This window comes from Leptosomus discolor, chromosome 4 (assembly GCF_034619465.1).
Source record: "Leptosomus discolor isolate bLepDis1 chromosome 4, bLepDis1.hap2, whole genome shotgun sequence".
In the NCBI taxonomy this organism is placed as follows: Eukaryota; Metazoa; Chordata; class Aves; order Leptosomiformes; family Leptosomidae; genus Leptosomus; species Leptosomus discolor.
Window position 1 is genome coordinate 62,674,851 of NC_141394.1, and position 26,861 is coordinate 62,701,711.

General features: G+C 37.5%; 1 protein-coding gene across 1 annotated transcript in view; it reads right to left on the minus strand.

The window, feature by feature from the left end:
• Positions 1-1,253: 1,253 nt before the first annotated feature.
• The window catches only part of STIM2 (stromal interaction molecule 2), a 69,188-nt gene continuing 43,580 nt past the window's right edge, over positions 1,254-26,861 (minus strand). Inside the window, exons 3-12 of the mRNA XM_086463814.1 lie at positions 18,564-18,678; positions 11,385-11,496; positions 10,602-10,717; positions 9,083-9,260; positions 8,006-8,183; positions 7,246-7,413; positions 6,930-7,030; positions 6,406-6,644; positions 2,532-2,733; positions 1,254-1,734 (exon numbers count right to left, since the gene is read on the minus strand). Of these exons, the coding sequence (XP_086319940.1) occupies positions 1,254-1,734; positions 2,532-2,733; positions 6,406-6,644; positions 6,930-7,030; positions 7,246-7,413; positions 8,006-8,183; positions 9,083-9,260; positions 10,602-10,717; positions 11,385-11,496; positions 18,564-18,678 (1,890 nt within the window). The remainder of the gene's footprint in view (positions 1,735-2,531; positions 2,734-6,405; positions 6,645-6,929; positions 7,031-7,245; positions 7,414-8,005; positions 8,184-9,082; positions 9,261-10,601; positions 10,718-11,384; positions 11,497-18,563; positions 18,679-26,861) is intronic.

Here is a 26,861-nt window from a genome sequence, read left to right on the forward strand (position 1 = left end):
TATCTTTATATCTAAAATTATGAGTTAGTATAACAGTATGCATTATAAAATTATATCATTTACTTCAGACATGTCTGAACAGCTAAATCTTCAAACTATACAAAAATAAAGTGTATGAAACCTTACAAAAGGAGGACATTAAGACATTAATAGCTAATGCAAAAAATATAATAACAACTTATACAGAGCAGTAAGCATAAGCAATGTAGCCTACAACAGCTTTCAATCAACAGGACCTCTGAAACGTGTCTGAAACAAGCATCAGCTAGAAGTGGAACATTCCCAAGCACGATAATGTTTCCAATTCATTATCTTTACCATAGGACAAACTTTCACAAACCAAATGTCCATTGTCTGTAAACAAAAGCTACTATCCTCCCTCCTCATTTTAAGAGGGTGAATATTTTCAGTCCTCGGTCAAGTTTCATATCCATCACTTGCATAAGGAATCAAGAGCCTCTTCTCTTGTTAAATTACTTTTTTTTTTTTTGTCATACAGCCTGCAGTGAAGTAAAATCACAGTGAAAGTCCTGGGAAAAACATGATCTTTACAGCAGGACTCAAACCATTCTAATAATAAATGCATCTAACAAAGCTTCCCATAATAAAAGCATGGCATTTCCATTTCCAGAAATCAAGTCAATTAGAAATCCTAAGTTCTACTTAAAAACCCCAAAAGATCTAAAAGTGAAAAGATTCATCTTCTCAGTCAAATACAAGTCTTTCAGTTTCACTTGCAGAGAGACTTTTCCAGTCTGTAAAACAGTAGTGCAATTCAATTAGTTCTACTTCTTTTATTTTTCTTAAAGTCCAGTAGATAAATGTCCTAGTTCTATGGAAAGATAGGAAGATGCTCCGGTAAACAAGAAACTTTGGCAAGCCCAGGAAGGCTTACTAGTCCATTAAAGCTCAGAAGTCCAAAGTGGCTTAAAAATGCTTTATGAATAAACTAAAAAAAAAAAACCACCCACACACCCCCCCCCAACAAAACAAACAAACAAACAAACTCTAAAAAAAGACAAACTAAAAAAAAAAGAAATAAATAAGCAGAAATTAATGTAAACTGTCTGAACTTTTTAATGATTTCTCACTGACAGCTGGCACGGCCTTTGACAGTACAGTCAGTTAAATATAGTTGACCTACAGAGCATTCCATTAGGGCATCCAGTCTGGAATGCTCAAATGGAATTACATTCCTAAAGATTTAAAAAATAGAGTTCTTATAACATTACTACAGATTTCTTCTGCCCACCTCACTTACACTTCTTCTTAAAGAAGCTTTTTATTTTTGATGGCTTTTTGTTTTTTTCACCATTTTGGTACAGGTCCTGTGGGATGCTACTTATCCTAGGGACAGAAGCAGCTTCATGGCTGGGTTTACTATCACTGCTGGCTGAAGAACACGAGGTGTGCCGAGGCTTTGCGACTGGGATCCCAGTTGAAAGTTGGTTCATGCTGCAAGACTTCTCCAGGATTCCATTATAAACTTTGCTTGCAGGACTAAAGATCATGCTCTTAGTTTCTGCCATGCCTACACAGTCAGGAGAGCCCCTAGAAAGATCTGCAGTTAGAGAAGAGGAGTCTCCTGTAGATGATTCCTCCAGTGAGAATTCTTCCGGGGACACTTTCTGAGGAGAAAGCGTCTGGTACATCTCAAGACTTGCTGGAGGAGACTGCTTCCTTCCAGTGGATGAATTTAAGGAGTCACATTCCGAACCTGTTTCCTGTACTTCCCTGAGTTGGAGCAAAGAGAAGAGAAGACATAATGAAGCTATTATTGCTTTCATGTAGTTAGAAAGGAAATTAATTTAGAATCAATAATGTTAATCTAAAAGCACCACCCACACTTTTCCTTAGTTGTTAATTAACAAAAAACATTTTAAGTTACAACTTCCATTACGTCATTTCATTATCTGAACTTAAGATAATTAATTTGCAAGATCTTGTTTTTGTGGGCAGCAGCATCTGCCCAGAATCAGTCATTCATATCTCACTTCAAAGAACAAAAACTAGCTTTCTGGCACGTGAAGTCAGAAGAGTTATGAAATGAAAGAAGGAGATTTAAGCCTATCATACACAAAAAGTTTCTTCAGGACAAGTGTCCCTACCTTTCAACAAGCTCATTTGCTCCTTCCAAAAGGAATTTAACCTTTTCCTATGAGGCCATGTAACAAGAGTAGGTACACGCTCAACATGCTGTAAGAATTGTGTTACCATCCATCTTCTCTTCGCCCAGTAGCTGATATTGCTTTTGATCCTAGTTTCAGATGTAAAAGCCAGTAACATATTGTAATGGAGAATCAGGGTTAGTTCAGTGCACCCTGGATTGTAACATTACTTAATTGTATATGACATGCTAGCTACTTACACACATATATCGAACAAGAACTCTCTCTGTTCCACGTGGACTATATTAATTTACATTATCCTACAGATTACTTTAACTTTGGCTTGATTCAACCTCTAATTCTAAACTGCTAGTCTCAAATAATCCTATCAGAGTTTCAAGTGCTCTTTGCTAATCTCCGTACCATTGTTTATCAGCAGAGAAGTAAATGGCTTCCTCCTCCTCTTCAGTTCGATAAAGAGCTGGGCAGCTCGACACAGAAAGGATGTCAGGGTCAGGGGAGTGCAAAGCATGCTGAGACTGTGGAGATGATGGCACAACATTGCGTCTTGATCGACACAAGCTACTGCTTCTTGCCAGCGTGCTGGGAGGTTTTACAATGGACCCTGAGGCAAAGAAAAAGCAAACCAAAACCCTCCAAGTGACATTGATGTTAACAATATCTAGTCTGAAGACTAAACAGCAGGTATCTGCTGCAGCCATGGTGATTCTTAAAGAAATTTGACATTGCTTGACTGTTTAGGTGGAAGAAAGACTGGCATCACCTTATACGTTCTACAGTTAGATGAAGCAGCTAACCAAGATTCAACTGCAGCAGTTTTGTGCCTGCCAAATGTTACTCTAACCATGTGCATCAAAGCTCTGGCTCACTATGCTCTCTGGAAAACAAAAAGGAAGATTCTACTGAAACTCCCAACCCCTTTTATAAACTAAAAATAGCAGTGCTGAAATTAGTATGTTACGCAATATCCTGTATTTTACTTGTGTGGTGATTGGGAGCTTACAAGAATTTGTGAAAGTTTTGCAATGTAGGTATACCTAACCAAACATCCAACTGAAATACACTGCATACGGTGAAAGTTATGTGAGACAAGGAAGAACCAATTTCATTTAGATAACATACAGAAAATATATAGTTCAACCTCATTTTAGGTTCAAAAATTTCCTATTTGATAACACTTTATTTTGCCAGGCCAACTCTGAATTTCTGGAAACAAAAACACTAAGAATGGGTAGAGACAGCAACTCAAGACTTGACCAAGAAAGTATCTAACAAACTGAAGTGTTCCTAATTCAATTCCTCCTTTAAAAGATGATTAGGCAGCAATACTTCTATGGAAATAAATCTACAGACGTGTTTTCAGCTAGCTGTTATGAGCCTGAGGATTTCTCATACTCCTCCTCAAACTGCCTCACAGAATGCATCACTACTTAGGTAAGAGAGACCGTACTCTTACTGATGTTCAAAATCTTTACCAAACACAACACAAAAATTCAACTATTTTTGTAGACAAGGATACTTAGCCTGACAAAATGCATTTTATTTTTTGAGATGCCAGTTTAGCATCAGATAAATTACGGTTTCCCTTCTGGAATCTCAGAAATGGTTGAGTTGTCATTCTGCTTTTAGTGCAGGAAATCACAACTTCCACAAAACAGCAAGAACCTGCACCTTTGCCAACACTTAGACTTTTCTTCCTGCCAGGTTGAGTAGAAAAGAAAGGTTTACAAGTCCCAGCGTGACAGTTGTCATGTAACTCAAACTTTTGATTTTACTTTTGATGAACTCCCTACTAACCTGAAAAGCAGGTGCGGCAGCTCAAAAATAAGCTTGTGTCATTACAAAAGGATTCCTAACAAAGCAAACGTGAACTGAGATAAGAGAATAAAAATCCCTTTAGGAAATTGCTACTATGTGTCCAGGTAAATCAGATGCCATTCTACTCGCTGGTGTAAAAAAGATTTAAAATAAGATTGCACCATCAGTGAATTTTGAGAGAAGTGTATATACACGGTATTATTAAGGATTCAGCTATGACAATTTACCATCTAGAATTCTCTATACAAATGAAACTCACGAAATCAAAGAATCCTAATCAGTCAATGGAGAAGTAGAAGTTTCACTATCACCTTCCTGTAATGACTGTGTTCCACTTTCGTACATCTATTTCTTTATCCCCTTTTATTCTTCAGTTCAAGATTGACTAAACAGATCTAATATTACTTCACGCCATCTTAGCCTATCATCCCAATTGCTGCAGCACAAAAAAAGCCTGTCTGACAGAATTCAAATTTTGTCAGACTTGCAAGATCAAAGGATGCTGGGCCAAGTATCAGCCCAGATAGTTCAGTTTAGGTCCAGAGACTGAAACAGTCCTGCTCATAACTGACCTGTCTGCACACTGCCTGAAGCCTCAGGAGTCAGACATGCCATTTTGTTCTGTCCTCCCTCGTATACATTTGTCTTTTTTGCCTAAAGGATGGGAATAATTTAGCAGTTACCAAACTAACCTACAATAATGTGACTCCTGAACTGGTTTCAACAACAGATCATTTAGCATATTTTCCCTCTCTTTCCCCACTCCCAAGTGTTTCCAGTTTAGTTTTTTTGTTTGGGTTTTTTTGTGTGGTTTTTTGTTGTTGTTGTTGTTTTGGGTTTTTTGGGGTTTTTTTTTTTTGTTTTGTTTTGGTTTTTTTTACCAAGGAGAAATTTTAAAAAGTTAGTAAATTAAAGAGAAACTACTTCCCTCATGTGATCACCTCAACAAAATCAGGCTTTCATGCCTTCTCAAAATTCAGAAAAGCACATTTAAAGTTTTTGTAATCTTACTAAGATTCAGATAACTTTCATCACTGAGACAACATTCATTAGGTAAATACTCCCAAATGAACTATACTTTAACAAAAAAAATAAACCATAATTGCAAAAGCATACAGTAAAGTTTCAACTAAGCATGTTCTTACAAACTGTACAACCCTTCTCTAATCGTAGCTCCTCAGAACCAACTGCACTTTGCTCTCTGGCTTCACTTCTATGCAAGACCTGAACGAGAAGAGTGACTAAAAAAGAAATCACAAGTCTGAAGTCTTGTATATGTATCTAAGTGTTTTGTCATTTTAGACAAAGTCGTGGTAAGAAATGGAGCTCTTCATTTTGAAATCAGACCACACGTTTCTCCATACAGACTTGGCAGTTTAACTCTAGGCATTCGTATTGTACTGTGCCATCCGAGAAATTTGTTGCTAAGATTTAAATGAAAGCTGTCCAGTGAAGACAACTAGAGACACAATATTTTTTAAAAGTGATCAGAACTTGCAGTAAGGAGCGCTGCAAGGGGATTAATGAACTTTTCAATGTGGCCTGTAGAAAAAAGGTTAGTACGTTCAGGAAAAAAAGCGTGTGCCCAAGGCACACTGAACGAAGCCAGCAAAGTGGCAACCATTCTCCTAATGCTATTTTAAAATATAGTTCTAATTTCTTCTGAGAATACCAGTCCTGGAAGAAAAATATACACATATGACAAAGTTTTCTTCCTACTCATTCCTCAGCTTAATATTGCTTGTTTGAACAGCTACATGGGAGCTCATTTTTTGATTTGCCTCTAGAGTCCAGTTAATCACAGCTTCCATGAAACAGGCTCTCGTATAGACGCAATGATTCAAGATATGAGGGTGGTCTGAATCTCCAGTGTGTTTATCTTTTGATCATAGTTTAACCAAAACTGGATCTCCCTCCCTCCAGCACTTGGCCTCTGCCACATACTCAAATAACTCTCTGTATCCAAACACAAACCTTCTGCCTGAAAGCCTCCCTTGGACAACAACAGGATTTTGTTCCAAGCACTAATTGTTTGATAAACTACGTAGCATGCGGCCTCTCAAAGGGTGTGATCTTCCTAGTAGCTCAAGAGACCCTAGACTAACTCCACCCCTTCCATCTGAAAGAATAAATATGCTAACAGAAATTCAACATTACTCATTTTAAATCTTTGTCTAAGTAGCAATCCAAGCATGCTAGGCAGACTTTCAAAACCTTAGCCAGATTTGCCCCCCACTGAAATGGAATAAAGGCTTTTACTTCATGTTATCTTTATTGCAAAATGCAGTTTTCAGTTTATGCAAGTCTCAAAAGATGCATCTGAAATGCTAGATAGAACTTTGGTCCTTTTGACTTTGATCTAATCCTGTTTGATTTCAGCACTCTTCTCCCACCTGCCTTTAAAATCCCACGCCTCCACAGCTTTATCCCCTTTCTTTTTATTGAGCTCACCACTTACCATGAAACTGTGAAACTATTGGAGGAGTATCTTCATCTAAGTCATCAACTCCCCCTGCAATTGGGTAAGGAGGAATGGAAACTCGAGGCATAACTACCCAGCTGTGATCAGAGTAGAGAGAGGAGGTCAAGCTTGGTAGCCCAGAATTGTGTGCTATTTGAAAACCACAGATCTTCTCAATCTGTTGCCATCGATAAAGACGCTCTCGCAAACATGTCGTCAATTCAGAGAGTGCTTTCCTGAAGAAAAGCACACATTAAAATTACATACACTGTTCTTAATGATAAAGCAAAGCAACACAAGTCATTCCAGCATATCAGAAGATCCATTAGGGCTGTCCGAATATTCACACTTTAATATCTTTCAAATGGTTTTACTTAAAAGTGCAAAAACACTAAGACAATAATATATTTTAAACCATTTTACTTAGAAGTGCAAGAACAAAATTCCAGAACTCTCAAAAAATTCCATTGTTCCAGGAATAAATAATCACAAAAGAATATGCATCCTTTTAATATTCTTACTTTGCTTCAAGTATTTTATGGTCCACTTCATCCAAGGAGGAGCTGTGTGCAACATGTAATGTTCCAAAAACAGTACTTCTCTTCTTTTTTATCTTTTCTGCCTAAAAAGCAAGGTAAGACGAAACACATAAAACTAGGAGTTACTTACTTAACACAGATGACGAAACATTAGCAATATTGACAGGTAGCACACAACAACTCAGGAGGAAAAAAACCCACATCCAAATGCTTATCTAAATAACTTGTATTTACTATTTCACATACCTAGCAACAGATCAAAAAAGTCTTTAAGTAGCTGAAAAGTAAGAGTTAGTACCTCATCTTTGGCGATGGCTAACTGCATTTCTGCATGCTGTCTTTTAATATTGTAATATTGTACTTCAACTTCATGTGTTAACTGAAGCCACTTCTGCAAAGCTTCAGGAACAGACCAATTACTTCTCAGCTCAAACTCCTTCTCAGCCTTTTTTAAAGCCATGCGAACCTAGCAATCAAGAAGAAACAGAAGTGTCACCAAGAGCATCATTAGAACTGACAGCAGAAAAAAGTGAAATATAAGCACCTTTATACCCCACAGCAACATACTAAGGCTTTACAGAGCTTTGGTGGTTGTCAGTGCTGTCAGAATCTGGCATTTCTGAAATATAGCATAGGAATTTCCATACACTATATTATACTCAGATATTTTTTTCCTATGAAAAGTTAGTTCCTAACTTGGAGCTTAAATATTTTTGTAAGACAGAATTTTTATTTAGTACAACAAATGCAACCTATTGCTACTCAGAAGAGCGAGACAAAGTGTGTCTCATCTGATGACAATATAGAAAAAAAAAGCTTTTGTATACCTTTTGTTCCATGAATCCAACAACATCATGATAAGCTAATATACAAAGTGTATGTCTTTTTATAGTTTCAGGATTATTTTACCAGATAATGGCATGATTGACAATCATTAAGCACTCTTTTTCCATTCAAACCTAGCATTAAAGAAATGCTGCTTTAAACACTCCTAAGGATCTAATAAAACCAGGACCAATTTAAAGTCAGCACTAAAATTATAAACAGTTTCCAGATACCTGTACTAGCTCTTCCTCTGCATATTTGAGCCTGCTGAGCTCACATTCAGCTCCCTCTCTCAACTCCCTTAGGCGATGAGCTTCCCGTTTTGCATCATTAATCTCATCCATCATTTTGCGCTCCAGATTTTGCTTTTCCACAGCAACATTTCTATTCTCTTCTTGTGCCTTCTCAAGCCTTCACAATTGAACAAAAAACATGAGAAAATACACAGCATATTTGTTAAAAGTTGCAGTCCTCAGGAGAAGAAAATGTGTCTAACAACAGGGCAAGAGGCAATGGGCACAAACCAAAACACAAGAGGTTCCGTCTGAACATCAGGAGACACTTTTTCACAATGAGGGTGACTGAGCACTGGCACAGGTTGCCCAGAGAGGTGGTAGTCTCCATCCTTGGACATATTCAGAAGCCGCCTGGACATGGTCCTGGGCAACCTGTCCTAGATGATCCTGCTTGAGCAGGCGGGGCTGGACAAGATGACCTCCAGAAGTCCCTTCCAACCTCAACCATTCTGTGATAATAAAGACTGTGCAAGCTTCATGAATCAGCAGCAATTACATCACACAGTGTGATGTCCGCATCAAACAAAATACGCAAACTTTTAGATGAATCTTCATTAAAGGTGTAATAAGATCAAAATACAAGTCTTTATAGACAATTGAGTTACAGATGCACCAGAGAAGACTATCAACTCTCACACTGCTAAATAAGCAATAGAAAGTAATCAGTCCAGGTCTGTTTCAATCTTAAGAGCTTACCAACAGGAGAAATGTACTCATTTCCATATACGTAAGTATTCTCAAGTAAATTATATTAAAACAACAGTACATGCTTCTAAATCTGCAGGTAAAAAAGACTGAACCTCTATTCTCTACCTTTATCCCCAAGTTTGTACTGCCTGCTAAAATATCCAGGAGCAATTTCTACCCTGAAACCACAATTTCCTAGCTACATAAAGATTAACAAAATCCAAAGGCAGCTTAATGCAAATAATTTATGACTCTAAAGGATCTGTATTTTGGATTTAACCTCAAAATAAAAGGACAACTAAACATTAACTTTTTTAGGTTTTATACCTTTCCTGCAAGTCAAGAAGACTTTGCTCTGCTGTTTGGAGACTTTCTAAATCCTTCATCATTTTTGTGATATGTTCTCTTGAGGTTCTGTTCTGTGTATATGCAAACCAGCAGCCTCCAAAACCAATAACTATAGAAATTGTTAATACAAAATCCTTCATCCAGTTGTGAGGGGGACCTGTGCAGAGAATAACACAATCGTTAACTGACACAGACAACAGACTATGGACTTCTCCCTCTGCCCCTGCCCACCCCAGCCTAAGAGGTGACAGAACCTGATGCTAAACAGAATTCCAGCTCATTTATTTCAAGCCATCTCCAACAACTACCTTTCAACCTTTCAAATGGATTCCAGAGCATTTTCCATGCCACATAAGCAACTATGCTCTAATGCAATCTACTTAATCTATACTAAAACACACATTAGATTGAGGAAAGCTTACCTTTTACAGTACATAGTCTGCATCTTTATTTAAATGAGTTGAGAGTTTCCCCAGCTACACTTTATCAGGCCAGTAGGAACTTCAGTTATGTTTGAGTAAGTTCTCCCCAGTCTGCACCCTCTATAATACCCTGTGCTGAGTTTAAAATGCACTTGTACAAAATAACGTAGATTTTAAAAGGGTAAGTAGCTAATAGCAACACTTTAAAATCAAAACCTGGACTGTCTAAGTATCATATCCAAGATTCACATACACTTCTTTGTTAGTACAACTTTTAGTCACTTGCACTTTTGTAAAACAAACTTTTTAGAACAGTTTCCACTAGCATTGAAGGTATAACACAAACACAAAGTCCTTTTTTTCCCCTAAAAATCTCCAGCTCAGACCAGTCAGGCTAAATCAGACCAGTCAGGCCAGCTCTCATCTCTTTTGCAAAGCCATTCACTGCTCTCCAAACTGACCACCAAGCTCTGGAAGGGCCTCCTGGTTCAGGAATACCCAGCATGCACAGTACCACAACAGATCTGTAACTGTATACAAGCAAGCATGCAGATCACTAATGATGTGGAAATGAAGTGTCTGCATATGCTAAAATGGGTCAGATGTGGAACACTTAAACTCAAGCCCACACAAAAGACACCGATACTGGATTCACACCACCATCTCCTTTTTTTTTCCTTGGGGAAGGTCATCCCCTCTCATTTCAGCATCCCAGCTTACACTGTCCAAGCTAGTTGTGAAGTGAATGTAACATTACCTAGAAGTGTAATTTAAACAGTCAAAAACATTTAGAGGACAGTTCTTGTGACACAAAAGCCCATATCCATCTGTCAAGCGGGGTTATACTAAAATTTCTATGTAATCTTACACACTGAAGTGAACATTTGTCCTGTTCCCAGCATCTTGATAACCCTTTTTAATTCGTTGCCCAGTTCCACAACACATGCCAAGCAATCCATCAGTACATTCACAAAACAGATAAGCTGTCCTACCTATAGTATCAACTGTCACTGAAAATATTCTCTGTTGAATTCTTACAAATAAAAGAGATAAGAAAACTCCAAAGAGTTACTAACGTGTAAGAGGTCCAAATAAAACAACATCCAAGGCTTTAAGCTGAAGCTTCTGTCTATGGCTCCGGTCAATTATTTTCAAGTGAGAGATCATGAAAGCATGTTCATTTACTGCTATCCTGTTAATGATAAGACAAAATGTTACCTATTCCACAAGCTACATCAAAACCAGCCTATGGAAAGACTGTATCTATAGCAGTCAACAGCATTTCCCACAGTTATGCAGTCAGAGTGCAAGACAGAACACAATGAAAGTAGTGCTATAAAAAAAGCCTATCAGCATGTGGCAAAAGAAGACCATAAATCATTTCCCTATTCTTTTCTTTCTGGATAATCATGAAATAAACCCATTTCACACAGTTAAAGGCAACGGCATATTTGCAGACTTGTGACACCAACTCTCGGAAATACCCGCAATACTCAAATTTAGTAGGTATGATCAAGAAAAGGGGTTCTGCAGATAGTCTGTGATGTATACCCATACAATAGATTGGAAGTTGCTCAAAAGAAAGTTCACTAACATATAGAACTATGCGATCATTGATAAAAGCTTCAACAGCAAGAAACAAAAGTGAGATGAAAGGAGTGGCAAGAAGCATTTAGAGTTTGAAACATTCTGGCAGAAAAAAAATGCAGCCAGCTCCTCAAAACTGCAAGAGTGCTTTTTTTTCTTGCATTTGACCATTATCTTGTTAAGACTTTACATTCACATAGTTACTCCCACATACAGACTAAAGCAGCAACCTACAGAGAATTACTTGAAACTAATCCAGAAGAAACGTTTACCTGGGAAGTGTTGTTCCATTGACATTGCTGTCTCTAAAATTCTTTTCATATTGGGGCAGTTCAACAAATTCTGACAGCCACTGAAGAGTGTCCTCTTGAGTCCAGTTATGAACTGGAAGAGAAAAGTCAGTTTAATGACCTTTAATTTTTGTAAAAATCAATAGCAAGACACAGAAGATAAGCAGTAGAAAAGCAGGTTACAGTGAGCAAGAGGGTTTAGCCAAATATAATTGCAGAAAAATTAGCATTAACATTCATCAAGGTGTTTCTGGCATTTTGCCTTTTTCATTATATGCTTCTCAGAAGCAGCTTAGGCAAACTATAAACAAATAACCATGTAACCAATAGAAACATTTCTTTATTAAAAATTCCACAGAACAATTCAGTGGTTTGCTTTAGTTTAAGTCTCGACAGCATATTGTGACTTATCTACTTAAACTATCTCAGCCTCAATCCTTTTGTCCTTGCTGCCCTTGCAGAACTCAACACATGCCAGCAGGTGCTGTAGCCATTTAAGGCAATGAACCAAGACCCTTCCCAGGATGACAGCTTAAGAACTTGTTTTCACAAGAATCTTCAGAGGCTCATGCCTACTAACCACAAAACGGGAGCACAGAAGAGAGGAAGAGAGGAGATTGAGAGATTTAATGGTTTTTGTGTTAGATTTATTCTATCTTTCAGTATTTTCTTTCAAATAAGCCCAAAACGATTGTATTACTTCAATAACATTCTCACCAAGAAAAATTATTTAAGTATGTAGAGAATAATTAACCATTTTCCTTATAACAGCAACCGTCTACACAATCCTTCATAGCTACACGTGCTCTAAGAAAATAAGAAAATACTACCAAAAGTTTTTACCAAAAAAAAAATAATAATCTATGAAGTCTGTACATGAAAGAAATAAAGTGACAGCCTCCTTCTGGGCAGATATAACTCTGCATGAACAAAGTATTATTAAAAAAAAAAATCACTAGCTAAAACTACTTGCATGTGACAGTGCTGGGCAGAGATTTCTTTAGAAATCTTATTCACAAGGACACATTCTCAGTGGTGAATTTTGACAATGATCTTTTAGAAAGAGCTGCTGAAAGCTTGACAGGTAAGCTGCAGGCAATGGAAATTTTTATGAGTTTGAATTCATATTTCAGTTTGCACTGAATCTGAAGGTAGGATTTCTAGGTCTGTTGTCTACACTAGCATAGCTGAAAAATAACTTCAAACATTGCAGAATTTCACCATTCCAGATAACAGGAGACAGAACACATTTCACAGACCCACTTAGAGCTTTAAAAAATAAACTAGCAGTACAAACCACTTGTATTCTATCTGTATGAATGGCGACATCTCCTTCCCAGCATGCTGTCCCATTTCTTCCTCTGCTTTTGAGCCACAAACTGTTTTCCAGATATTGACCTTGCAACAGACTCAGTTTTGCATTACTCTAAGCTTTTATGCAAAATGTCTGGGCTTTACTTGTAAACAGATCATTTTCACATTGCAAAGATTCTTAACTGTTTTGTGAATAGTAAGTGATCAGATTTATAAGTCATTCTCAGCATCTCAAAAGGGTGGTAAAGATCATCCAGAAAAATATCACCTTAACTGCATTCCAGAAATATGTTCATAAACTGACCCAAAGCAAAAGCATTGTTTTTATGCGACACAGAAAAAAAAATTCACCTAAAATAGCGACTACACACTATAAACTATCACTGACAGTACAGAACATGAAAAGAAGCCAAACAATTCACTGAGTTTATAAATTTGGGAGGAGACCAAAAAAAAAAAAAAGAAAAAAATAATATTGAGAAGTTTCACTTCTACTGCTGATATTATATTGTAGTCATTTGGTCAAAATTTACATAAATTTGTACTTTTTTTATAATTCAGTAGTAATTTTAAACATCTCACGTAAGAAATGAGGCACATATTGAAGCTGCTTACAGTAGAGCTAATCACATCTGTTCCACTGCTTAGATTGGTGTTGTTTTTCCTTCACAGAATATCAAGGAAATTTCTCCAAACCAACCAGTTATATTTAGGAAAAAAACCTCACTTTGCTCTTCATCATCTGTCACTCTATCAGATACCTCCATTAGTACAGAAACTGAAAATAGAAGCAACTGAAGTCTATCCCAAACTAGAATCAGAACTTGTACTTTCTTCTTGCACTGTTACCTGTTTACATAAAAGTTAGTATCAATTACCTTTTGGTATATATTGTGTCCTTTTAAATGGCCACTCTCCATTTAAGCTAAGCATAATCAATACATACAGTCAACTCTTACTCTGGGATTTCACCATCTAAATCTTTGCCCATGCACATATTTCACAAGAAATTCAGTTTATTTTTTAAACTAACGCTGCATTAGCAGAATTCTAGTGTCAATGCCCACAAAGCCCCAAATTTTCCATGTGGAACTGGACCCTGAACTATCCTGTTCTCCCTTTCCTACAGCAGCACAGTGGAGCCCTGGGAGATTGATTTATACCAGTGCAAATGTTCAGAGTGTTTCTTTTTGTCAATATCTTCTATATGCTATGTGTTGGAAAGTATTGCTTGACTTGTCTCCAATAAGAGCTTATGTCCAACATATATGTTTATTCTACAACACCACACAGCATTGAGAAGCAAACTGGCCTTTCTTCAGTAGAAGCAATTACAGCCTACTGAACACAAGTGATACATGCCAGGCACACGGAAAGACACACAGGCCAGCTGAAATTAATCTCCATCAGCATTGCCAATAAAAATGTGCCAGCTCCTACTAATTAGCTGAGGTTGTAACTTTTCCTTATTTAATCACCCAAAAAGAATATAGCGCTTTAGCCAGTGAAGTAGCAACTGAAAGTTACCATAATTTAAATGCATATAGTACTATAATCATAACATCCTTTCCTCTCACACCTATTTTCACAAACAGCTATCTTGAGAGAGGGGATGTCAGCAAATTGCCTTGGGCAGTCAGGTGGAGAAGCCACAGTGTTTACACCCCAGCTCTCTAGACTTGCATCAGCTGTTCTATTTCAGGTCTGGGGAATTTTTTTTTTTTTTTTAAACACTCCTCCCCCGCTCCCCCCAGCTGTAACATCCCTGAAGGTGAAGGCAGCAAAAGTAGCTTTAAACTGGCCCTGTATGAAAGTTGCTCCTTGCTAAGCCACAGTGATGGCTGTTTAGAAGATCAGGCTATATGTTATTTTTTCCTGTCAAATTTATCACGTAGCACAGTGCTTCAGGGAGGCATGAAGTAAAACAACATTATAGTGTCAGCCTCAGTACTCCTATGGGCTTCGCACCCCTTTCAGAAATTTGGTAAGAGTATTTCATGGCAAGGAGTGAACGACAGCCATGTATTAGGCTTTAAGTTGAGAACAGGCTGACCAGGCCATACAGAAAAACCACAAGATCGTTCTGTATCAAGCACACACAAGGATTCAAAAGTTAGTTTTGTTTTAGCAGGACCTTCAGCTGCAAAATCAGCATGAAACAGGCCACCACCAGTAGGTTTTTAAATAGCAGGAAAGAGCAAAACAGAGCAGTGACCCTGACTAGCTTTTCAACAGTTAAACATTACAACTCCTGTTTCCTCTCACGCAGAAGAGCTAGTCTGGAGTACTGTGCTGGTCCTGCCTGGAACAGCACACAGCAATAGCTAACTCATCCTTAGCCAAGCCCTGATTGCATGCATTTCCAATCTCTGGATTTTTAAAACCTGAGACAGCAAACAATTAAGAAAGTGCAAGTCAACCATAACATCTTTGCTGTATGCAGTTTAGGCCCAGTTGCTGGCAGAACACCTGGGCAACATTACCTCAGAATATAACAGGTGATCACAGATACAAATGGAAGCCTTTGCTTGTCCTTCCCCCCCCTAATAAATAAGGTATCAGACTTTAGGCCACTTTCCATAGAGAAGGAAAAAGAGTTAATGGAAAAAAAAAACCACACACAAGGCAGGGGAGAAGCTTTTCTGTACTACAGGGCAGTCTTCATGACATATTATACATTAAAGGTCAAACATGCCATAATGGTAAAGAAAAACTGCCTTTTTTTAAAAAAAAAAAAGCTGTTTGTAAATACTAGTTTTTGGTAGGACTCAGATTAGTCTGACAATAGTAAATCGTTCATGAACTCCAGGTTTGACCACTACTGTTTTAGTTTCCTACAAAATTAAGCCCCAAGGAACAATGCTACATCACCATGAATGCAGTACCCCACCTATTCACCAAGACAGGTCAGAGAACTACCCAGCTGAAGGCCCCTGTGCTGATTTTACAGACTCCTTTACTATTGAGAATAAATACCTACACATCTCTCTTCGGACAGCAAATTCATATGATCTTAGCCCATTAAGAGAGGCAAAAAAAAAAGAGAGAAGGCACTCTTGAGACACAGAACTTTCAAAGATAATTGTACAAAGGCTGATATTCAGACATCAAAACAAATGTTTATCTGTTCCCTTTGCTGTACTCACAACTACCACCTCTTCAAGGCCTTTCTAGAAAAAATACTGAAGACTAATCTTTGATTTTAACCCAAGAATAACTACTAAGCTGGATACTTTATAATCATAGTATCATTAAGGTTGGAAAAGACCTCTAAGACCATCAAGTCCAACTGTTGACCTAATACCACCGTGCCCACTAAACCATGTCTACAAGTGCCACATCAACACATTTTTTGAACACCTCCAGAGATGGTGACTCCACCACCTCCCTGGGCAGCCTGTTCCAATGACTGACCACTCTTTCAGTAAAGAAATTTTTCCTAATGTCCAATCTAAACCTCCCCTGGCGCAACTTGAGGACATTTCCTCTCATCCTATTGCTGGTTACTTGGGAGAAGAGACTGACACCCACCTCACTACAACGTCCTTTCAGGTAGTTGCAGAGAGCAATAAGGTCTCCCCTCAGCCTCCTATTCTCCAGACTAAACCACTCCAGTACTCTCAAGCCATTCCTCATAAGACTTGTGCTCCAGACCCTTCAACCAGCTTTGCTGCCCCCCTCTGGACACGCTCCAGCAATTTAATATCCTTTTTGTAGTAAGGGGCCCAAAACTGTATACAATATCGAGATGCGGCCTCACCAGCGCCGAGTACAGGGGGACGATCACTTCCCTACTCCTGCTGGCCACACTAAATAGCTGAGAGGTTCTGTATATGTACAAATACTGCTTAGTTAGAAAGAAAAGGAGACAGTCAAAGCAAATACCATGCAACAAGCATATAATGGCATTTACATTCAAAGAACGGACACACATAATAATAGAAGTCAGAGAACTTCCAGAAAGCAGTGTTTTCTGTGCTTTAAACAGCTGTGCTAGTTCCTAGCCATTCCTCTAAACGGAGCTCTCTGTAGAGTTACATTATGAGATTAAAAAATACAAATGGTCACAAAAAGCATAAGCAACGTCAACTAAAGTAAATTAAGTGACAGTCTTGTTTTGGACTAAAGGACCTATTGAAACTGTGTGGCAACAAAGTAACAATAAGCTAGATGCTGATTTAAGCTATGATACAATTCCTTCCATGAGGATAAAACCTACAGCAGCCTTGAATTCCTTTAATTTGCACCTGTACCAACTATGCCTTAAGGATCCTGCACCAGGTGAGGATACCAAAAGCCTGCCCAGTGCCAGAAATATTAAAAAGCAACAGTCTAAAGATGCTTCTTTAATTTTATTAGGCAATTTTTAAAGCTTTGAATGGAGCCAGTCCTCAGGGTCCATTTACTGTGTAAGATCCTTCTCAAGCAATCACTTCAAAATAACCCGTTTTTCTTACTCATAAAAGGAGACACCAAACAGCAATAACGCACTTGCTACACCATAGACTGTGCTTTCACTTTCTTCCCTCAAGTCTTATCTGTCTCACATCACCAGTATCTTACACAGAAAGCAACTTTAAGCTATTTGACAAATATTTATATATGTCTTGTATACAAGACAAACATCCACATAAAGCAAGCTTTATGGGAAGGAATGTGCAATTCTCTCAGCAGAAACTAAGTAGCAATAGATCCAGAAGATGTTTCTGCATAAGCAGTAATAAGCATGTCAGGGCACTATTTAGAGCTTGTAAATCTCACACAAATGCCTCATACTAATTAACAAAGTTTCAAATTAATGATACCATCACTTACACTATCTTCCACCCTCTTGTTTAATGCTGTGAAGTTGCATTAAACTGGCACTATAAGCTAGCAGCATGTAAGAAACAAACAAATAAAAATTCCTAAAACATGCAGAAGTGAAAAAACAGTGTTTTCCATGTTACCTAACATTAAATAAAATATTTTATTATTTGAAGGGCTTCATGCTTTCTAACAGTCACAAGACCACTGTTAACATTGCTTGGGAGTCTCATTCTAAGGGCCTCCCTGTGGTGCAACTTCAGTTTCCTCAACAGGATGCACAGTAAAGCCATTATAATCAGACACAATAAGACCAGACATTCCTCTCAAAATGTTTTCAGTCTTACTCACACTGCTCACTACATTCAAGAAATCTGGAACAAAGATATACACAACAGACAAATTAGATATTTCTGATATCACTACAGCCTAAATTTTTGAAAAGTTACTCACAAGTTAGTCAAACTTAAAGGGAAATCGTTTTCTCTGATAATTTAGTTGCAATACTTTCAGTGAACAAGATCTTTAATGAATAAGTATTCACAGGATATTTGAAAAGACGAGGCTAAAAATCGCTGGTTGAAACATTGGTATTTACTACACAGCAAACACTTAACCAATGTATTACCTCAGACTGTGTTTAAATGACTTCCTACATGAGCAGAATGAAACAACAGCATGTTCCTAGTTTCATCCCTCTTTTGTTCCAACTTTTAGCTGTTTGAGTAATACCAACTTTCAGATCTCTATATGCTCACCACTAACACAACAAGTTCTGAATGGTGTGAAAGTAATATATAAGTTAAGTATTTTTCTCCTAACAACTCTAATGTTCCAGACCTCTCAAGAGGAAATTATCACTAGCTGGACTGAATGAGTTTTCAGTCAAGTTTGCATATGCCTACAAATAGCACTGTCAAAAAAGATTGATGAAGATGTTGTAAGAGTTTATCCATTTACTACTCTAGACTACTTGGTAGAAAATTGTTCAATTATGTCGATTTCAATAACCACCCTAACTTTTAGCTATTCTTTACGCACCTTCAGATGTTTTCCAGCGTTTCCACAGATCCTCAATGGTGATATGTTTGTCTTCTCTGTGCAGGTGACTATGTTTATTAGAGGCATCCTTGTATTGCATGTCTTCCCTTAGAAACTGAAGAAGAGGGAAAACAATTTTAAATTCCAAAATAATTTCTAAATAGAAGCTATAAGGAAATCAGGCAGAGAAGAATCTTTACTATCTCTTTCCCATGCAAGCAGCACATAATTCATAAGTTGAGTACATAAAAGACTGAGAAAGCAAGTTAAACACTCTGACAGGATTTGATTTTCACAATGACTGAATCCTAGAAAAGTAAAGTTGAAGTTGCTAGCATTCTAGGTTTTAACAAGTTTATTAGTATGCCTTAAATTTACAGTGATTACAAGAACGCGCCACACAAGTCATACTGCGTACTTCTCTATTCTGAAGACATTTAACCAACTTCACCTACTCAAAGATAAGACCATATAAGATGTGCCAGTCCTTTATGTATGAGTAATACCTGTATCTTGATATACCAGTTAAATGCAACTCCTTGAGGGGTAAGAGAAAGGTGTTGACTAACTATCACCAAAGTCTTTCGATTAGACAACAAAAAGTTTACTTCTATTTCACCAAATTAAAAAACAGAAGTCATCTGAGGGCCATTTTCTTCTTGTTAATCATTCCTCAGTGGTTACACTCCAAGCACAGAAGCATTACATAAAGCTGTCACATTCTCAGTAATTAACAGAAAGCATATGTCAAAATACTATGCCTTGGCTTTTAGTAAACATTATAAAAAGGAAGATCCTGCTATTATGTCATATATAGCAGTGTTATATCAGTATTTCACAAGTCATTACAAATGGGTTCTCCAAATACGTACATAAAAAAAAAGCACGGAACTGCAAAACCCGTTTTATTTTTATTTCACACAGGCCTAGAAAAGTTGGAACACTGGTTAGCAAACCACTGCCCATTAACAGTGGAAATCTTCCAGAGATATCAGTCTCTAAAAGCACAGCATAAGCAGTCTCTGTAGGTGTGTTAGTATAAGTACCAGAACACTAACATAAGAGCTAACTCATCTTCAACAGTAGATTGCTTGCTTGCTTCCGTTTCTGAAGGATAAAGCTGCTCAAACAAAAACAGACAGTCGTGACAGCTAACTCAAAACCCAGCTTTTTATGTGGCTGGTCATATGTCATCACCACTTCAAGCAGAGCTGAGGAAGAAGGCCAAGCTAGCAAAGCACTGCAGAAGACCTCACTTCTTAAAATTTAGTCCTGGTAATAATTTATCTGCAGAGCTTCCCACAAAGGCTGCATTTCTAACAAATCTAGAGATCACGTCATTCAAGAAACTGCAGGAGAGACTGTAAAGTAGTCAAAACATAACAGTAACTTAATAAAAAGAGACAGTATATGATAGCAGAACTATGCAAGAAAAAGCTAACACTTATCAATTTGCTCTTATTAAAAACTTCATTCTCACTCAGAAGTAAGGGAATCTAAAAATATGGGAAGGGGTTCAAGTCTCTTCCTTTAACTGCTAGACTTGGGAAAAAGTACTAGTTGCCTTCCCTAATCCAACCATAAAACCATATGTGTCTTTTGGTTCCAAATACAGATTAGATGCAAACCCTCTTTCATTAATCTACCACTTCAAAACTTTTTTGATTGTCCGACATTAGCTTTCTAAAGCCTTCTGATTCCTAATAGTTCCGCTTATCCCAAACAAATTGCACAAGAATTTTTAACTCCTCTTCCCTATGTATATGAGAAAGGAATAAATACATATATGTATTATATATGTATATATATATGTATATACATATATGTATTATATATGTATATACATGAGAAATACAGGAGAAATTTAAAAATAAGTAAGAACAACTGAAAATAGCAGCCTGTTGGGGCAGAGACATTATACAAGTTCTGAAACACCATGGGCCAGCAACTTAAAAAGGTACAATAAACACAGAAAAGGACTGATTGCTGTAACTATATGCAAACATAAAAATATCTGCTGCATAACCTCTGCTGCGTATTCCAAAGTCCAAATGTGAACTCTTGAGTACTTTCCAAATTGGCACAACTACCAAAACCCTGGCAATTTCCACAGCTAACATGCAATGTGCAAAGGCGGATTATCTTATTCATTCCCACTCCACATTTATTAAAGGGTAAACTGAAGAAAAGGAACTAAACAATAAGAAAACAAAATTTCTTCTTGTTCACTAATGTCTCTAAGCCTTTGCAGATTAAAGTATGGTCTCTCAGCTGGAGCAGTAGCAAAGAATTGATGTTTGCCCACCTTACCTTTTCCCCTCAGACTGCAAGAACCTACTATCAACTACCGTCCCCAACGTATCTTTTGGGAATTTGTGAACAACATACTAAAGACAGAAAAATATATTCTAGGTCCCTCCCTGTAAAGACTATCTCCCTTCAAATGGGATTAAGGTACATGTTAAAACTTACTCTTCAGCTTTCTAGTGACTGGTGATGCACTGCCCTTGAAGACTTCAAATGTGAGGTGCTGGACATTTGTTTTAAAAACAAACATCATAGGCCTATCAAGTTTCAGAAGAAAAACAATGGAACATATGCTGTATGTAAGGGTTTCAGCAGATTTTGCATCTCCTCAGCTAAAACTCATACCTCAGATCAGTTTTGTTTGTAAGAAATAAACTTGCTTTCATCTTTACTGGTAGTTGTCAGCTAAGGTTGTGTTACATTTTAGGACAAGAACATTTGAACAGTTACATGTGCTGTCAAGGAAAATCTGAATTGCTGTTAAAAATCAGGGTTGGGAATAAAGAGAAGGAAGATGCCAGCTGATACATAAAAGCTTCAAGGTGTGATATCTCACCTAAAAGCACTCTAAGGTACTGAAAGAAAGTGTTCTGATTTTAAAAATGGGACAGACACAGACCCTAGCACCCAGACAAGCAATGCAAACAACTTAAGGAAAACTTGCAGCACTTCATGTCGTTCTGCTACAGAGCCCGCAGAGGGAGCAAGAGTTAACGTATGAATTCACATTCTCGGCACACTGCTGGAACACAACCAGCTACGCTAACAGGTAGAGAGGGAAAAATAAAAAGCCTGATCTCAAATTTCATCACAAATACAGAAAACAAATCCAAGTTCGAAGCGCAAGATTTTCCAGGAGAAGAGGGTGACAGTGGAAAAGAGCTGGTTTGTACTGAGAGACTGTTCAGAGTATTTGACAACGTCCCTTTTTTAAAAGGGACTATCAACACGCAAACTTGTAAATAGTTCACATTTAGAAATCAGTACGCAGTTACTCCTCAGGTGGGAGACTATGCATTTATGAGAATTTCTTTGAGGAAAGAGCCCCTGTTCTGTTCAGTCTTACCCATATTGCTCCCAGATCCTGTGAGAATAACCATGATGACTTCCTCAACAACGTTCTCTAACACTGGATCGTCACAACTGTAAAGTTAGAGTGTGCACAGCTACAAAGACACCATCGTGTTTCAAAGAATGAATGCATTTACTAACGAAGATATATATGCCATCAAACATCTTTCTTTTGTTTAAAATATCTTTTTTTCAGAACTGGCCTAATATGGAAGTTCTCCTTTAAGAAAAGGAATTGTGTCCTAAATTGAAGAAAGCTATAAAAACAGAACAACTCTGGTAAAAAGAGAGGATTTTTCTGTTCCTTGTCACAGTAGCTAATCTCTCTTCTGTTGCCCTGGTCATTAAGTATACAAAGAAAAGGTTAGAAAAATAACTCTAAATAGGGAGGTTAAAAGAATAAGTTCTAACAAAAACCATCTAAGGATTATCTTAGCCAACATAATTACTCAAGAGGGAGAAGGCATTTTAAGACTACAAAGTTGAAACCAAGAAAGCAACAGATAAGTTACTTAAAAACTCTGTGTGAAACAAAAAAGATCATTTGTCAAAGCAGTTACTTCAAAAACAAGTACAGTAAAAAAACACCACACCTAGACTCAAAACTGGAGCTTTGATCCCAGAAGTACCATAACAACTGTGCCTCTACAAAGATTCATATGCCAAAGCCCAAGGTTCAGCAGTGTAATAGGTGGAGAGGAAACTTTCGCCTCCCTGGACTGGAGAGGTCTTGTGGAGCCCTGGAAAAGGGTTACAAGGTCAAGTACACCACAACCTTCTTTCCTATTCAGAAAGCCCTTAGTACCGTAACATTCACCAAAATCCAGTCAACTCATAACCAAAAAACAACCTGAAGCAAAAATCACCAAAAAAAATTTCAACCCTTCCAAAAGAGGAAAAAAGACACAACAAAACCCAACACCACATTGACATGGAGAGTGCACCTACAAACTAAAGCCACCTGCAACAATACAAAAAGTTAAAATATGGAAGTTGCAAGAAATGTTTGCTCCTTGAAAAGCAAATGAACAATTGCTTACTTCTGCAAACACTAACTGCAGAAGGAAGTACTCATATGCTATGTTTATATTTTGTTCTGGGTGGGTGAAGGCTGAAGTTTACCATTTTCCGTTTCACCAACTTAAAATAGATCCTCTAACCTACAAGTTTAAGAGCAATTAGTAACATCTCCTGGATAAGTATTACTGGCTTCCTTGAGCAACTATTCTTTAAACAGTGTTATTTCCCTCAGTTTTATTGCTTCAAAAGAAAACCTGCAAAAGCTACAACTTCAGGTTTCCTGTAATCCTACATCCAGATACAGCTGGTTGCTGTTAGGCAGCCTTTTAGTGCGCTCCCTCCTGTCTACTGCTACCAGACTTGTTGCAGCTATTGCAGTGTCACACTTCCTAAGTTATGATGGCAAGTGTGCTTTTAAAAGGGAACATACTATAATTCAGATGTGACAGTTCACAACTGCCTACCCTATAGAAATGGCTTCTAAAGATGTTACACAGTAAAGCAAGAAAATAATAAAAATTTAAGCACAATAAAAACAGTACTAGAAAAACATAGGACACAGCAGTGGAAGTATTACCCAGTATATCTTAAATAATCTACAAATTCTATTGAAGAAAGATTATTGCAGATCAAACCGAAATTGTAGCTATTCCACTGCAAAGTAAACTTTGAAATCTCTTCAAACCCAAGTTAGAATTTGCAAGGGGGCATTTCACTGCAGCAGGACTAAATGCCTGCAGCGCTACAAAATCAGGTGCAGACAGCTACATATTAGCTTAAGTACCTCCAAGGCGGCAAGGCATGAGGTAGGTCTGATCCAAATCACATTGGAACAGGTTTCTATGCAACCATACCCATGATAACACATGCTGCCTCTCTACAGGACTTTGCAGAGGCACAGCCACATACTATAAAGTTTTCTGAAAAGACCTGGCTCCTGCCTATCCTGCTTGGAAAAAACAGACTGTGTAGACATGCTCAGAGCTGCTTACAAAACTTCAGGAGGCTAAAAGACACTCTGCCTAGGGACAAATACATTAACAGTTGAATGATAAAATTCAATGCAAAAAAAAATACCTCAATTAACAGATCTATGATAAAACTACGGGAATCAAAGTAACCCAATAGCTTCGGGGGAAAAGGTTTGCTACACAGGTTAGGAAGCTCAAAATACTCGTTTGAAAGATCAATGTCCCTAACAGAATGTTCTTGCACAGCGAGATATAAAACGCATTCAGGAGCCATCCCAGCATCATGCAAAACAGTCAAGAGTGTTTTCAGTTTCTGAACCCCTGCAGCAGGTAGCTCTCTACCATCCAGAATTTCACCTAACCAGCTGACACTGAAGTATAAACTAGTTTACACAAATATGAACACCAGTTTAAGGACATTTATTACATAAATGGTAAGGACAAAATGAGAATACTAAGGGAACTTTAAAGGACATTTAACATCTTGCTGAGTGTATACTTGCAGACAACAAAATGAAACAAGAGCTCAGTCTATAGAACCTCTCCCAACTGAAACTGTAACAACTGGGGTAGGCTCCTGATATTTAACAAGGTCCCAAGGTGCGCTAAACAAAGGGAGATCAAGCTTTTGAACTATGTCATCCATTATTTTTTAACATCTGTTCCATACGTAGCCGTATTTCCCCCTCTCCAAAATCTGCTAAATCTTTACTCTCTCCAAGATGTAACAATCAAAAGGAAGAGAAATTCTATGCATAAACTTCCTTTTGTTCAAGAATACAGAAGGGCTATTTGCTTAGTCACCCCAAGTTTACAGTTAAATTCTTAAAGTGCTTTTTTCACCTCACACTTTATGCTCCTAATATCTAAAATATACACACTTAAGATGGGAGCGTCACACTACCTTCGCATCTAGTTCTTCAGTATTTCCTGTAATGGAAATTGTAATTGGAACAGGTTTCTATGCAACCATACCCACAAATTGAATAGGTCGCTTTATTTCAGCAGTAAATGAGAAAATAATTTCACGTTGAAAAGTTACATGCTAAATTTTATTTCTCTAGATTCTCCTAAAACAGTAATACTAAAGCATATATGATTATCAAGCTTGTAAAATAAGTTGTGATGTATTGATGCATGTACCATTTCAATTGCTAAAAGGAAGCATAAACGAGGAATACAACTAGCAAATTAATTACATAAAAATAAGTACTAAGAGCACAAACTGGTTCTCCTTTATTCTAAAAACATTTAATCACAAATTAGCACTGAACGGATGGCATACTGAAGCAGACATTTCTGAACTCACCCCAGTTCTATAATTTATTTATTTTTAACCAAGTTGTTTACACAACCTCTGTGTGTCATTTTCATTTTTATTTCCTTTTGGATTCCTCCTCTGACTTTTTCTTCATTTTTTAGACTCCACCTCTTCATCTTCTCTCAAAAAACACAGCACACTCCCTCAAGACATTGTGTTTCTTCCACCTCTCTTGGATTATTTGCATCTTGGATGCAAATACGACCTGAGGCCCTCAAACAATAGCTTCGCAAAACCCACCCATTCTGAACTGGTCACTTCAAAGGAAGGCCGGTGCTATCAAATATTCTGCCCCTGTCACACTTACTATAGTCAAAGTGCTATAATACTGTTGCTATTCCTAATCAGATCATACTAGCTGCTTTCTCTGCTCTAATTGCTATATAGAAGACAATCATACTCCTGTTTTAGGCCAGCAAATCTAGATAATTTTTGATTCTTGCCTCCAGACAATGTTTTAAGTTAGACATTTCAACATATCACCCCAACTTCTTTGACCACACTGTTAAAAGCCATTCTCTGAAAAACACAGTGGTTAGGGGGGGCAAGAGTGGTGGTGTGTTGTTTTGAGGGTTTTTTTTGGTTGGTTGGTTGTTTTTTTGGTGGTTATATGTGGGGTCTGTTGGGCTGGGGTTTTTTGTTAAGTAACTATGCAACTGCATTCATAAAAAAGCCTCAAACAAAATATCACGATACTAAGTGATCTATCCAAAGATCCCACGCAAAGCTGTAAATTCATGCCATTAGCTTTGTGTGACATTAGATACACAGTAAGATATTAATATTTCAAAAACATCAGCTTACTACATTTCTACAGAGAGATTCCTTGAGGAAATTACTTGATGTAGGATCTACACACAGAGGTTCTTTGGAAACAGGAAGAACCTATGTAAATAGTGAACATACGATAAGTCTGTCTTGCTGCTTGTGCCTCTTCATCATTAAAACGAATCATGTACACATGGTGCAACAGACACTTCCTGAGGCAGACAGCCTCCCACCACACATGACTAAAACCTCCGTTAGGAATATGTTCTTCCTTTTACAGCCTGCCTCTTTAAACCAGTTTAAACAACTGCAATCTTTTGTATGTTAATAATAAAGTAGTAATAGCACGGGCTAGTTTTGGTGGAAAAATTCGTATTAGCCTGTCCTAACAGTAGAGTACAGTCTTATTCCACATCCTTCCTTTTTTCTTCTGCTTTACCATATTCTGATTTTCACGCTTTAATAGCCTGCTTTACATAAACTAGCAACTGCACAGTAAAGCATACTCTGCTTTAAAGTACAACACAGATTTTTTTTTTTTTCCTTAAGTTATGCTTCTTGTTTGAAGTACATAATTCTACATTGAAAATTTAGGGCAAGTATTAAAAAGTTACGTGAATCTTGAATGCAAAAAAAAATCAAATATATCAGTAGATATGACAAAAGCTCTTTTTTCCAAGTATTTTGTAGTGACTAGAATTAGAAAAGTATATCCTAGTGGATTTAGAAGTTGAAGCTTTTTCATCTTTATCAATCTCTTAAATTATACCATCTAGTCTAACTTAGGTAACAGACCGAAGAATAAGGAAAAAAACATCTAGCCAAACTAGAACACCTCTC